Genomic DNA, 13,443 nt, shown 5'->3' on the forward strand with positions numbered 1-13,443 from the left:
CAACACATTAGCTTCAGACAGCTAGTGCAATGGCTACCTCAGTTTGCACGAAAATGATCATAAAATGTGGTCAGAAGTTACGTAAAGTGGAAGCCTCCTGGATGAAACAGTTGTCAGTTGCTATGGAAATGTGTAGCAGTTGCCATTAGCAACAAGGTGTTTGGCTGAAACAGTGAAACTTGGCGGCAGAAAGTCTGAACTTTTCTGAATTAATCAACACAATGTAATCTTACACTGTACAGATTAAGACCAGTTAACTAGGGCTGGGTATCGATTCAAATTTGAAGAATTGATTCGATTCCGATTCTTGAGATTCAGAATCGATTCGATTCGATTCAGGTTAGTGTTATTAAAACCGTTTTTTGAGTTGTTTCCTGATTGTCTAATGTGCAACATATTAATAATAGTTTTATATTGACATTTGACAGCAAGTAATGAAGTATTGGCAGTTAATGATGGTTATAAGACTAGTGAAAATGGCAAGGACCAATCCCCCTCCCAGATTGTTGATAGACGAATATTTTACAGACATTATGTACGGCAGAATTACTGGTGCATTATTAAAAAAAAAGACATTAAGAATTCACCCGAAAGCTGTTGCTGTTAAATACAAATGTACCTTTAATTTGGCCATTTTGTCCACAAACAGCTGTGAAGTAATTCATCAAAATGTAAATGTAAATCTTTAGAAGTATAAGACATTCAACTGCTTTCAAAATGCGAACATGTAAACTGGACATTTTAAACGTGAACTGTAAACTGTCTAAAAATCACATCAAAGCTTGAGTGCACATGCAGCGACATCACCAAGACATCATGTCCAAGTCCACCGTGGGACCACCACAGAAAAAACTAAGGAAGCTCTACAACTACCAGCTCGCTCTTTTCTGTTGTGGTCTGGCCGTGGACTTGGACATGATGTCTTGGTGATGTCGCTGCATGTGGTTCCTGAGGTTGGTCGTGTTTCCGCAAAATTTCATCTCCATCTGGCATATCTTGCAAATTGCTTTGCTCCTGTCAAGTTCCTTTTTTGCCTCGACATTTCTAAAACCGAAATAGTTCCAGATATCCGCTTTAAGCGAGTCTGTTCTTTTCAAATCTGGAGCTCGGCTAACTTCGCTGCTACCGCCCGACACCATGTTGTTATGAGAAGTATCTTCACGCCTGCGCCTGCACGAGTCACGTCCTTATTTATACAGTCAATGGTTACGTCACTGGTGGGGTTAAAGTTCACCCAGGAAAAAATATATATATAAATGTATAAAAAAAAATTGATCTTTGGACGCAAGAATCGATTTTTTTAAATAAAAAGAGAATCGATTTAAAATCATTTTTTTCAACCCAGCACTAACTTTAAATATGTCCATTTTTTTTTCTTGCTTTTCAAAGTAGGATATCACAAAGAAACAGTGTCTGTCCCACTGAGGGCATGGCCATCTTGTTTCAATTAAAACTTTATTGGAATTGTCAGTGGGTGAAGCTGATCATTTAAACATGTAGTTTGATTTGATGGAACATTAACTAGACCTCTAAAAGTGTAGACAGCCGACCCAGCACAGCCATTTTTCAAGCTCTAATGATTGCTCTAAATGAACATTAAAAAACACGTGCGGTTTATGCCTCCATGCTGTGTGTTTAGCAATCCACTGAGATGATTTATCTCATCAGGATCTATTTTCCTACTTCAGCCTGAGCTCTGATTTGTGCTCAAACACAAACTCCTCGCATGTGAAGTGCTGACGCCGTTTATGAAGCTACGCATCACCTGCAGCCTTCAGAGCAGAGCCGAGCCAAAACAAAGAATCTAATGAAAACAAGCAAGCTTTGAAATGTTGTTTTTTTTCTTCTTTATCTCAGATTTTGCTTTAAATCTTTGTTCTTTTCAGCATCTTTTCTTTCTCCCTTTGCACCTTTGTTTTATCTGACAGGTCTCATATTACCTGGGGAGATGGAGGGATGTGTAATAACTGTGGTAAACATTGATTTTTGTAATCAAACATTAATGTAAAGAATCTGTCACAAATCATTCTCTCGTAGTTTAACGCTGGCAGACCTCTCCTCCAAATCAAATGCAGTTCATGCAGCCTTAAATCCTGTTAGATTTCTGACTCTGTTTATTTTTATGTCCCCCCCCCCCCGCTTCACCTCTGCAGGAACGTTAGTAATGCAATTTCATTTTCAGTGCAGATGTCAATTTATTTTAATTTTTTTGCTGAGCTGGGAACCAGCCAATCGAAAAACCGTGACCTTAGATGGCTGTAAGGAGGTTTATGATGATTTTAGTCAATTTCATCCTCCAACAAAAAGGCACTGCATGAAGCTGGCGAGGTCAGGGGGTTAATTTATTTTTCCATATGATCTCCTGTTTGAATGGGACTTGCCCTTCTCTGTCTCCCTTATTTGTCCATTTAATGTAGTTTATCAGCATTTTCCAGTTGACATTAATGCTCTCTTTCTTTTTATCTCTTTCGATCATTAGCCTCCCCTTCCCCATTAATCCCATTGTCCAAGTTTCTGTTGAGATAATTGTACGCTCTTGAAGAGACATAAGGCGAGTCTGTCCTCAGTATAAATACCCCGCAGTCAGAGCTGGGGCCAATTAGTGGATATGCTTTGCCACTTTGGGAGCCGTTACACGGTACACAGTCAGCTGTTTATACGAGTGCACACCCAAAAAAGACCAGAGGCTCCCAAAAGCGTCTCAGCACTACTAATATCTTCCACTTTAAATAGAGCAAAGATGACTTTCAAAGACTGTTGTACTGTGTTTTGATGTTGCAGAGCTTTCAGATCATTTATTTTTCTTCCCCTTGGTCAATTTTGTTGATATTTAACAAAGCGGGATTGTTGAGGACCAGTTTTGTTGTTCTCTGTGTTTTACCTAAATGCTTCAGTTAATTAGGCTGGATTTCAGAATTTGTGTAATGAGCTGGACAAAGCGCTTGCAATTCACAGTTTAGGCTTTCTGGCAGACTCCAGAGGGATCCAGAGGGAGTTAATGAATGCACCAACCAAACAAGCTGGAATTTGTAATACACAGACAGTAACCTGCGGTAAAGCTGGGTGGGTAATTGAGGAGACATCCCCTCCCCTTTAATGACACTCCGACATAATGAATTTAGAAATGTATTTAAGGCAGGACGTTGAAAATAAGACCTCTCAGATTGGAGGCAGTTGACTTGGTGACTAAAGCCCATTGGATGGTTCAAATTCAGGTTCTATGTGCATCCCTATTGACGATTGGCATATTGGTCGGAGGGGCTCAGGACCAGGTCGTCCACTCGTCACATGGTTGTTTGTTCACCCACCTGTCCACGTCCACATTACCAAAGTGTCCTTGGCGAGATACTGAGCCCCACATTGTTCCAACGGTCAATGAGGCTTTGATTTTACAAGGTTTGCATTGATTACAACAGAGGTCACCCCTCCCTTTTTCATGGTAAATTCATTTTTTTGTTATTGTACACCACTTTTGTACACAAAAGATTGCTTACCATCTGTGAGCTTGTATTTCCAACAATCTGTCAGTAACAGAGTTTGAACGACTGAAAGGTCCAGCTTCCATGAGACGGATCACCTTCCAGGACTGTGATGTGTAGTGTGACGGGTCGAGGCTGTGCTGTAGGTGGGATCAGAGGAAAAGAGACTTTTGGGGGATATGAAGGATTGCAAAAGCCAAAAACAGCTTTACAAAGAGAATTGAATGAGTAAAATGCATCCTCATTACCTTACCTCAGACCTTCTAAACCTTCATCTTGCTGCCAACAGACCACCATCAAATACTGTTTGTGAATATGTTTACTGGGTTGAATCCTCGAAGGGAAACCTGGGCAGGGAGAGGAAAATGAATTAATGCTCTCCTCTTTAGCAGTTTTTGTCTTGGCAATGTCAAAATTAGGAGTTTCTGTAAACAGCAGCGTGACCCCCCCCCCCCCCCATGTCTCTCTGTCTTCCAGGTCTTATCAATCTGTCCCAAGGACATGCGGGCCGACATCTGTGTTCACCTCAACAGGAAGGTATGGTACTTTTACAGCCTCTGTATGTAGACTTTTATGTGATTTTGGATTTCTCTGATGACATAAGTTTTATTTATTTTTATTTTTTTGCTCTAGAAAAGACGAGACAAAAAGAAAAAGACAGAAAAGTAAAAAGGACATGACATTAGCATTGAGGGGAGCTGAAGATGAAAATGTTCCCATTCCCTGAATGGCTTTTAGCAAAGTGGAAATAAAAACAATCTGGGACAGTGAAAAATATCCCAAAACTGTAACTTTCATCATTGTTGCTTTCTAACATATTTTTAATAGCAAAATGTAAGTGCAGCTACTACGCTAACAAACACTAAACATAACACAAGAACGTCCTTAGAAAGCAAATGTCTGACCTTGGTGGCAGCAACGTTCTCCACAGACCTGACAAAACCCACACAAACTGATTTTTAGATATCTGGAGTAGGACATTCGTTTCACTCCACTGAACACACTGAGTACCTGTCCTTGGTGCACTTATTACATAACTAAATGCAGGCAAGGTGGGCTCAGTTAGAAGCTCCTGGGCATCACTTCACACAACTGATATGGATCCCAAAACTTTGGCAGACTCAAATTGCTGAACTGGCGCTGAATGAAGGACACCTTCGGTTGTGTAGCAGTGCTGTAGGGACCATCTCCAATGACAAATACTCAGTTATAAAATGTGTCTTGTCATTCAGAGCAGGTCGCTCTTATGACGCTTCAATATATCTCTCTGTAGAAGGTAAATAAAGTGCATTTCAACCAGGGCTTTTAAACCGGACCTCTTTTCAAAGTTAGAACAAGACAGTCTGGATCGATGTCCTTTCAGGGGGCACTCCAGCTTTCTGCTTTGAATAATTTCTCCCAAAATAAGATGATGTTTCAAAAGAGGCAGATAGTTACCCCATTTTTCTGTCTGTACAATCATAACTGACTGCTTACAATTCAAAAGTGATATAAAAATGTAGCAAAAAACAGTAATTAAGTAATTCAAAAGACGGTAAGTGGTAAAACTAAACCTGAGTTTCACCCTTGAAGCACTGTATTTCTTTGAATACTGACCTCAACTGCAGAAGGTACCAGGCCTTTATTTGGAGCAGGCTAGTATTAGAGGCAGGCCTGTATCTCAGATGCCCTCTGTTTGATAAGTATACTGTGGCAGCAACGTCTCATTCGAATGTCTGCCCTATCAACTTACAATAATACTTTCTATCTTACAATGGTGACCACGAGTAACAGGGGAAAATCAGATTTTAGCCATGTTGTTAAATATGATGCATGCAGTTTAACAGTGTCACATTAGAGGATTTTGGGGTTTTGCAGTCACCAAACTTCAAACACTTCATTCACGTCGTGCTGCAATGTAGGCTTTCTGACAGAAACAGAGACTGTCTCCACAAACAACTGGTTTCGACGGGTTATTTCCTGATGATTATCTCCTCAGAGCTTCACTTGATTGACACAAAGCGCTGATGTGAAAACGCTGAGCTCATCTCAGTGAAATGAGGAGCAAACCAAATCAAGGCTTCACTGTTGCTGTGGTGGATTATCTCATTGTGTGAAGCTGTTTTTCATTTTGCATATATGAATGGATACCAGCAGATAATTCCCTCAGCAGAGAGGAAAATAAACATCTACACTGCTGTCACAGATTTAAAATGAAGAACTGTGAAGAAAAGACAACATACAAAGAACAATGATGACAAAGAGGCTCATAGCAGTAGCTTTAAAGTTGGAGGTGTTCAGTAACATTAAAATGTTGGAGGGACGAAACAGTTAAATTCATGCCAAAGACAATACACATTACTGATGATGAGTGTTAAGAATTCATAGCATCGATGTTCATCATGAGGTGAATTAAAAAAAAAAAAAAAAAACTTTGGAGAGGTTGATGACAACTTCCTGCCCTCTTACTCAGGTGTTCAACGAGCATCCTGCATTCCGGTTAGCCAGCGACGGCTGCCTGCGCTCACTGGCGGTGGAGTTTCAGACCACCCACTGCGCCCCCGGAGACCTCATCTTCCACGCCGGGGAGAGCGTCGACACCCTGTGTTTTGTTGTGTCGGGGTCGCTGGAGGTCATCCAGGACGATGAGGTCATCGCCATCTTAGGTATGTGGTCTTGTGAGAAAGTTATTTCCAAGTGAAACTCTCCCAAAACTCCTGAAACAACATTTTGTCATGTTGTTTATGTCCAAGTTCAACCAAAAATACCAAACTCCAACCAACTTTTCTCGGTTTTATGTGACTATAAATTGTAAATAACTTTTTTTTGACTCATGGTCGGACAAAACAAGACATTTGATCCTGGACGGTTTTCTTCACCATTTTCTGATTTTATAGCAGCCGTAGTGTGGATTCACTGCTGGGCTTGGAGGAAGGAATCTAACCCTCTTTTCAACACTGTTTATATGTAGAATTATCACATATACAGTGAAAAAACTCATAAGGAAAGAAGTGAAGGATAAAAAACAAAGTCTGGCAAGATGAACCGTTGCTGTACAAGCACATAATAATGCCAAATAAGTGATTCATATTGGAATAAAAGGATCATAAAAACATGATCTCCATGTGTGACAGGCGGCTTATAAAGATCTGCAAGTTAATGTCAAAAAGAAGAGATTGTCACAGTAAAGCAAAAGAGAAACAGCTAAAAAGTCAAATCCAGGAGAGAAGATCATCCAGCCGACACTCAAATGTGTTTTTATTTTTTCCCAGAAAGGGAAGAAAACCGGCTTGTTTTGGGGTTTTTGTTTGCGGATGATGGTGGCGCATTCGTGACCTTTTCCGATTCTGAAGTGTTTTGATAATTCCAGCGGGTCAGAAAACTGTCGGCGCATCCAGAAAAACACATAATCCTTCAACTGAAGTGAAAGTCACTCACACATTATGACGATCTGCTGTTTTTATGCTTCCTGAAGATGTAAACACTGTTTAAACAGGAAGCGAAGGCGCGGACACGGCAAACGTTATGTTAAAAGCCTGCAGTCAGCTGACGTGGTTTCTGACTTTCAGGCGTCGAACACAATCTGTCAGACTCTGAACTGCTGCTGCACATATTGCTCTCCGCAGCCTTCTTGCTGTATTATTCATGAGAAGGAGAGGAAAGAGGGAACTGGAAAGGACGAATAAGATGAAAACAGAGATGATGTCGGGGGAACTGCCTTTTATTGAGACAAGCACAGATAGCGCCGATGGCGAAAATGGCTGCAGCAGCCTGGGTAGTGCACATTCTCATAACCATCAGCGGAGCCCTGCTGAGCGTTTACTGACAGCGAATAACGAGAAGGAAAGATCGTCACAACAGAAAGCCGATGCAAAGCTGCACAGCAAACTGTTGAGATCATTTGGTTCAGAGGTTTCGCCGTTACTCACGCACACAAACTTCACTTAGCAGCAACAAAATAAGTCAGTCTGACGGCTGCTGGTGCTGTGAAATTTAGAAGTTAGACGTTGACTGTCGCAGCTTACCGCGGGATCAGTTAAACCCTGGTTTAAAAAACAGCATCTCAAAGGAAAACCACAGTTTATCACAACTTAGTATTACTCTTTAACACGACAACATCTGTAAAATAGCTTCAACACAGCAATCAGGAGCAGGCTGGTAACAAGGCAATAACAGCCTGAGGTAGGTAGAAGTAACTACAGCAACTACAGTAGGTTAAAGTTACAGCAGGATGGTAAACAGGGAAAAATTATGTACTTTTCTGTCCGTCCTCCAAGCTGCATTCATCTGTTTTTGGCCACTAGGGGGCAAAATAATATTAAAACAGCCTCACAGACACAAAGCCCTGATTTATTATTGTCTAACAAAGTTGTTAACAATCAGCAACATGATCATCCCGTTTCATTGGTGTTTGTCCTTTGGTCTCCTGTTCGCTCTGGTTTGGTCTCCACCAACTCCAGAGGAAAATATCTGTGTCTTTAGCTGCTAAATGCTAAATGCTGTGTTCACCAGCTCGTCTATGGCTGCGTCTGTCTGCCGTTTGCTGCTGATCTCCGGGTTGATCAGAGCTTGTTGAGTCTCAAACTGAGTATTTTTGTTTGCTTCCTGTATTCTGAGGAGTTTTTGTTGAGATCAGGACTCATTCGTTCGTAGTTGAATTGATGGGTTTGAGCACTGACTGACTCCTTCACAGAGGTCTGTAGTTCAGTATCTAGTTATCATAATGGATTCTCCATGTTTTTTGGAGTCTGTTCACACTGATATAAACTCATAAAAATAAGTAAGGCCTAAGCATGAGCAACCGCTTCCACATTATACTGAAGGTATTTATTATTTCAATCGTATTTGAATGTTTAAATTCTAAGAAATATTTGTCACCATAGGTCCCAAAATGTTGTTTTGTAGCCCAAAAACATTTCAAAACATGCTTTGTTTGCATGAGCTTGAGTTCTTCCTCTGGTTTGTGTTGCTGCCCTCTGCAGTCGGCTGAAGTATCAGCTTTAGTTTATCTGGTTAAAAAAATGATAAATCCATTCATTTTTTAAGTCTGTTACCGGTCAAAATAAATTGCAATTTAATTTTTTTTTTCTTTTTTATCGTAGATAGGCCATGTAATCTACGATAAATCAATGTTACATTACTATGGAAGATTGTGATCCAAGACTGTGTGCACAGAAACCGCTGCAGCTCCAGGCTGGAGCGAGATTATGATCTGCGGTGCCTGTTGCTGCCATGCAAGATAGTGATCCATTATGTTAGAGCGGTAAACCCGCTGCAGCAGATAGTGAGACTGTGTCGCAGCTGCAGTTTATGCCGAACAAAGTAAGAAGATGTGGGAGAAATAAAAGAACGTGGAGAGGGAGGGAAGTGAACAGAAAAGAAATGCTGCAGGGAGGAGACAGAAATGTGAAAAGTGGGAGAAATAATATTGACGAGAGGAAACCTGCTGGAAAGAGTCAGAGAGGAGAGAAGGAAGAGTCGAAAGCACGGCAGAGCATCTCTGCTGCCTCCACAGCTGAGTTGCTTCCTCATTTCTGTAACTTCATTATAACTCTGAGTCAGGTGAGGCAGCATATTAGATGTTTGATGAATTTCTTCATCACACTGAGGACAGTGATCATTTCTGCTCTTTTCTTCACTTGGCTCTGATGTCTTTCGTCCAGGTTGTGCAGCTCACATTTTGAATTCGTCGGGTTTGTTCAGGGCTCAGTGTCCCACAGAGAGAAACGCATCATCTCCTGGAGGAGGACGAGGAGGCTCCTGATGAGGAATATTTAGCTAAAAAGCCAGAGGCCATATCTGGTCTGACACACTCTGAAATGTGAAGTGAAATTTCAAGCTTTAAAAACATACTTTTTCACATCCACGATGCAAACAAAGTTTGAGACTTTGCATAAAGATACAGGAAACTGCATCAAAGATGAGTGGCCCGTACAGCAAACCTCATTTTAAACTGATTCATTGCTTCACTCAAGGATTTCCTAATTGTTTGTTTTACCATCAACCCACTCAGATAACAGCAATTGCTTTATTTATTTAATAAGAAATTACCATAAATTCTCAACAAGTGGGTGAAGCTTTTCTACTGAACCTCAAATGAAAGAGATGAAAAGAGATTCAGGCCTTTGTCCCGTCTTTCCGTTGTCTTCTTCGTGAGGTATGTTGGATAATAGCTGCTCATGTTTGCTGTGTCAGCTGGCTGCTGCTGCTGTTTGCCGTTAATGCAGAATCAACACTGTTTCATATTAAAGTGCCCCTTTAGGCGCCTTGTTAAACATCTGCACAAAGTGTTGAGTTTCATTAACAGCGGCTCGACGTCGTGAAATCCCAGCGAGGTGGAGTTGAAACCAGTGAATGAAATAACAGTGAAAGAGAAGCCGTGGAGTGATGAACATGGCGTGATTGTTTCTGAATGAAACATCTCCACTGCTGTTGGATGGATCGTCATGAATTTTGGTGAACGTGCTCATCTTCCCCTCAGGATCTGCTGTAGTCATTTTATGATTCCACTGCTTTGGTCTCGGACTAAAAACCTGCAAAACGAATCTCATGTCACATGTAATCAATGTGTTTTTTTATTTGTGGTAATTAGCGAATATTGTCGTGCTGACAATATTACTACGTCACTATGATAGTGACCGTGCTGGTCGTTACCTTGTTAAACTGTCAGAATAGTATTTGCGAGTGTGTTAGCATGCTAATGTTAACATTTAGCTCACAGCACTGCTGTGCTATAGTGTAGCTGCTAGCATGGCATTATTTGAACACACGTCTGGATGTTCTGAGATTAATTCATTATTTAAGCAGCAGATTTTATTGGAGAATTCATTGAAAGTTAAGAGTTTTTTGTGAGTGTGACTGATTACAGCTGCTTGTGTAACTGCAGTGGAGGAGAAACAGGCCTGCCAGCAGAGTGAAGACTAAAAATCTGTGAGCCAAACAGTCGCTTATTTTCTGTGAACCCTTGAAAACCTCTCAAGGACCCTTTGGGGTCCGCTGGCTCCGTTTTCAGTAACGACTAACCTGACGCTAATTGGATCGCTTGCAAGTTGTTTTTAAACTTTGTGTTGCTTAGCAACCGGAAACATGTTCCAGTCCTTAACAAAGATGCTTACAGCTGCAGTTTGTGTTTGAGCAGGAGAACAAAGCTGCAGCCTGATCACAGCTTCAAGAGGGAGAGGAGGATGGAGGGTAGATGGAGGAAGAGGTGGATGGAGGAAGAGTTGGCAAAGGAAAAAGAGTTGGAACAAAGGCGAGAAAAAGACTGACGGTTGAAGGAGAGAGTGGAGGTAAGGAGGAGGGAGATGAGAGGTTAGTCTATGTGTTCACGGCATGAAAAGGAGGCTTCGTATTAAAAACCACTTCCCTCTCTGGAAAGTTTTCCTTTTCTCTGCGACGGCCGCCTCGTTTTTTGCCAACTTCTTCATCTCTCTACAGTGTTGAGAATAAGAGGAAGTTCTGCCAGCAGCAGAGCTCATGTTGAGGAACAGACAGACGATATGTTCAGTGTTTTCATCGTTTATGGCATCGCAGTGGTTTACACTGAAATTTGTGCCATTGGTCATGTTGTGAATGTAGTTTGGGATGGATCTGAAGCTGTCTCAAATTTTTTACATTCAGGACTCCAGACGTTTATCAAGAGTTGGCATTTTAATGTTTTATCTCAGAAAGCACCTGAAACTCATGACCAAAACAGTCACATCCTGCCATCGTGTCACTTATGGATGGAACTATGTAAGGGATAATGCCCAACGAGGTGTCCAGTATCAGAAATGAATGGACGAAGCGGAGGCGTGAACCGTCCGACGCGAAGCGGACGCTCTGCAGCCAATCAGAATCAAGTATTCACCCAGACCATGGTATAAAGTGGAAATAAATAATTCCAGTTTTTGATGGGGGACCCCCTGAAAGACCCCTTTTCGGACCTCTGATCTAGAGGGACAAGATGGAGCAGAAGGGCAGAAGCTTCCAGAACGTGAATATGAAGAAAATGATTTAATGGAGAAAATATTCAGTTAATATTTATCTTTTCCTCAGAATATGCAGTGATTGCTCTTCTGTGGGTCACATCAGCGGTTAGATCGGAGTCTCTGGACAGAAACGTCTGTTTTGTTGATCTACATTTGTCAAACTGTGTTGGTGTTGGTTCTTTTTCAAACATTTGTACTTGTGTGAGTCACTGTGAGAGTCAGAGGATTAGAAATGAATTCACTGAAACACTTTCTAAGCACGCGTATATAAGGTGTAGTTATGTTACCTGCTGTGTCCGCATTTGGCTCAGCCTGGAGCCAAAGTCCAGCTCAGTCTGACATCATCAAGCTGAGCCCGACAAGCTAAATGTCCTCTAATGATGATGATGATGATGATGATGATGATAAATGATAATCTGTCCAGCTTCAGGAAACATGATCTTTACTGCTTTACTCAGCTTTACTGGAGCAGCTCCATTATCCGCGTTATACTTCCACTCTACTTCATTTCAGCCAGAAATACTGTATTTTTTACTTCTTTAGTAACCAGTTACTTTGCAGTTTCGGAAAAATAGTAGAAAAGTTAATAAACTAATAAATGATGATGTGCTGTGTGTATTTGTATGGATAAGACTTTATTGATCAAGGCTTTATTAAAATTCACACAAAGAGAGAAATATGCCTCATTTCATCAGCTGCAACATAAAAACTAATTCACATATTAATGCATCAATTAAGCACTAAAATTTTGAATACTGGACTTTTACTTGTAACAGAGTATTTCTCACTCTGGTTTTTCTACTTTTACTTGAGTAAAACGACTGCTAGCATGGCTGTGAAGTTTTAGCACCCAGAAATATTTTTTGTTTTCTTCGTGGCCAAGGGCTGAGGAAGTTGGTGGCTTAGTAGAGAGAATAGAGGGAGAAAGAGTAGAAAAGGAGGATGGACAGGGAAGTGAAGTGTGGGAAGGAGACGAGGAAAGGTTGAAGGATTTGAAGGAGGACAAAGAGGAAGGAGGAGTGGAATTGATGACCAAGAGGACAGGCAGATAAAGAGAAAAGATGGGACGGTGAAAAAAGGAGTGATACAGAGAAGGGAGAGGTTAGAAGGATGGAGCTTTGGTGGAGGAACAGAGAGAATCAAAGATGAGAGAAAAGAGGGAAAGTAAGCAGAGAATGGAGGGAAGAGAGGAAGAGGATGCAGGGAGTGTGTGCTGGTTGTGGTTTGAAAGCCACTGATTTCCCCAGGCTGCTTCCTGAGGCTGTAACACACTCTGCTCTCATTAGTGTCCAGTGTCATCAGGTGGACACACACACACACACACACACACACACACACACACAAGCAACAAAGGCACATATACGAATGCCAGCGTGTTTTTTTATTGTGGTTCTTTAATGTCTCCATGTACAGGCTGTGAGTTTTCTCTTGGGGGACAATAATGTATTTAAATGTGCACACACACACACACACACACACACACACACACACACACACACACACACACGCAGACAAAAACATCTCACAAAAGTGCAGATGAGCGAGCACATGCACATGAACACAGAAAAACAATACTTCTCCCACAGTAACAAGGCAATACTGTGGCAGCTCCAGTAAACAGTAATAACCCTCTCATTTCCCATCATGCACCAGGCTTACAGTGTCCTTAACCGGACTCATTCAGCAGCAGCTTTGATGTCGAATAGTGAGAGTAGATCTCACAGTCAGGAGATGAAGTCTTGATTAAAAAGATCCTGATTCAGGAGGCTTGAAAATAGTCTGGAAGCTGTTAAGACCTACAGCAGACCTGCAGTAGACCTGCTGGAGACCTGCTGTAGACCTGCAGCAGACCTGCTGGAGACCTGCTGGAGACCTGCAGCAAACTTTCAGCAGACCTTTTGTAGACCTGCAGCAGACCTGTTGTAGACCTTGCAGCAGACCTGTTGTAGACCTGTTGTAGACCTGCAGCAGACCTACTGTAGACCTGCTGTGGAGACATGGCAGCAGACCTGTTG

The 13,443-nt window shown here is 41.5% G+C and overlaps 1 protein-coding gene across 1 annotated transcript in view; it reads left to right on the forward strand.

Moving 5' to 3' along the window:
• The window catches only part of kcnh5b (potassium voltage-gated channel, subfamily H (eag-related), member 5b), a 131,345-nt gene that overhangs the window by 77,237 nt on the left and 40,665 nt on the right, over nt 1-13,443 (forward strand). The window contains exons 10-11 of the mRNA XM_041953353.1: nt 3,957-4,016; nt 5,932-6,124. Of these exons, the coding sequence (XP_041809287.1) occupies nt 3,957-4,016; nt 5,932-6,124 (253 nt within the window). The remainder of the gene's footprint in view (nt 1-3,956; nt 4,017-5,931; nt 6,125-13,443) is intronic.

The sequence above is a fragment of the Chelmon rostratus genome, chromosome 15, assembly GCF_017976325.1.
Source record: "Chelmon rostratus isolate fCheRos1 chromosome 15, fCheRos1.pri, whole genome shotgun sequence".
Classification (NCBI taxonomy): Eukaryota; Metazoa; Chordata; class Actinopteri; order Chaetodontiformes; family Chaetodontidae; genus Chelmon; species Chelmon rostratus.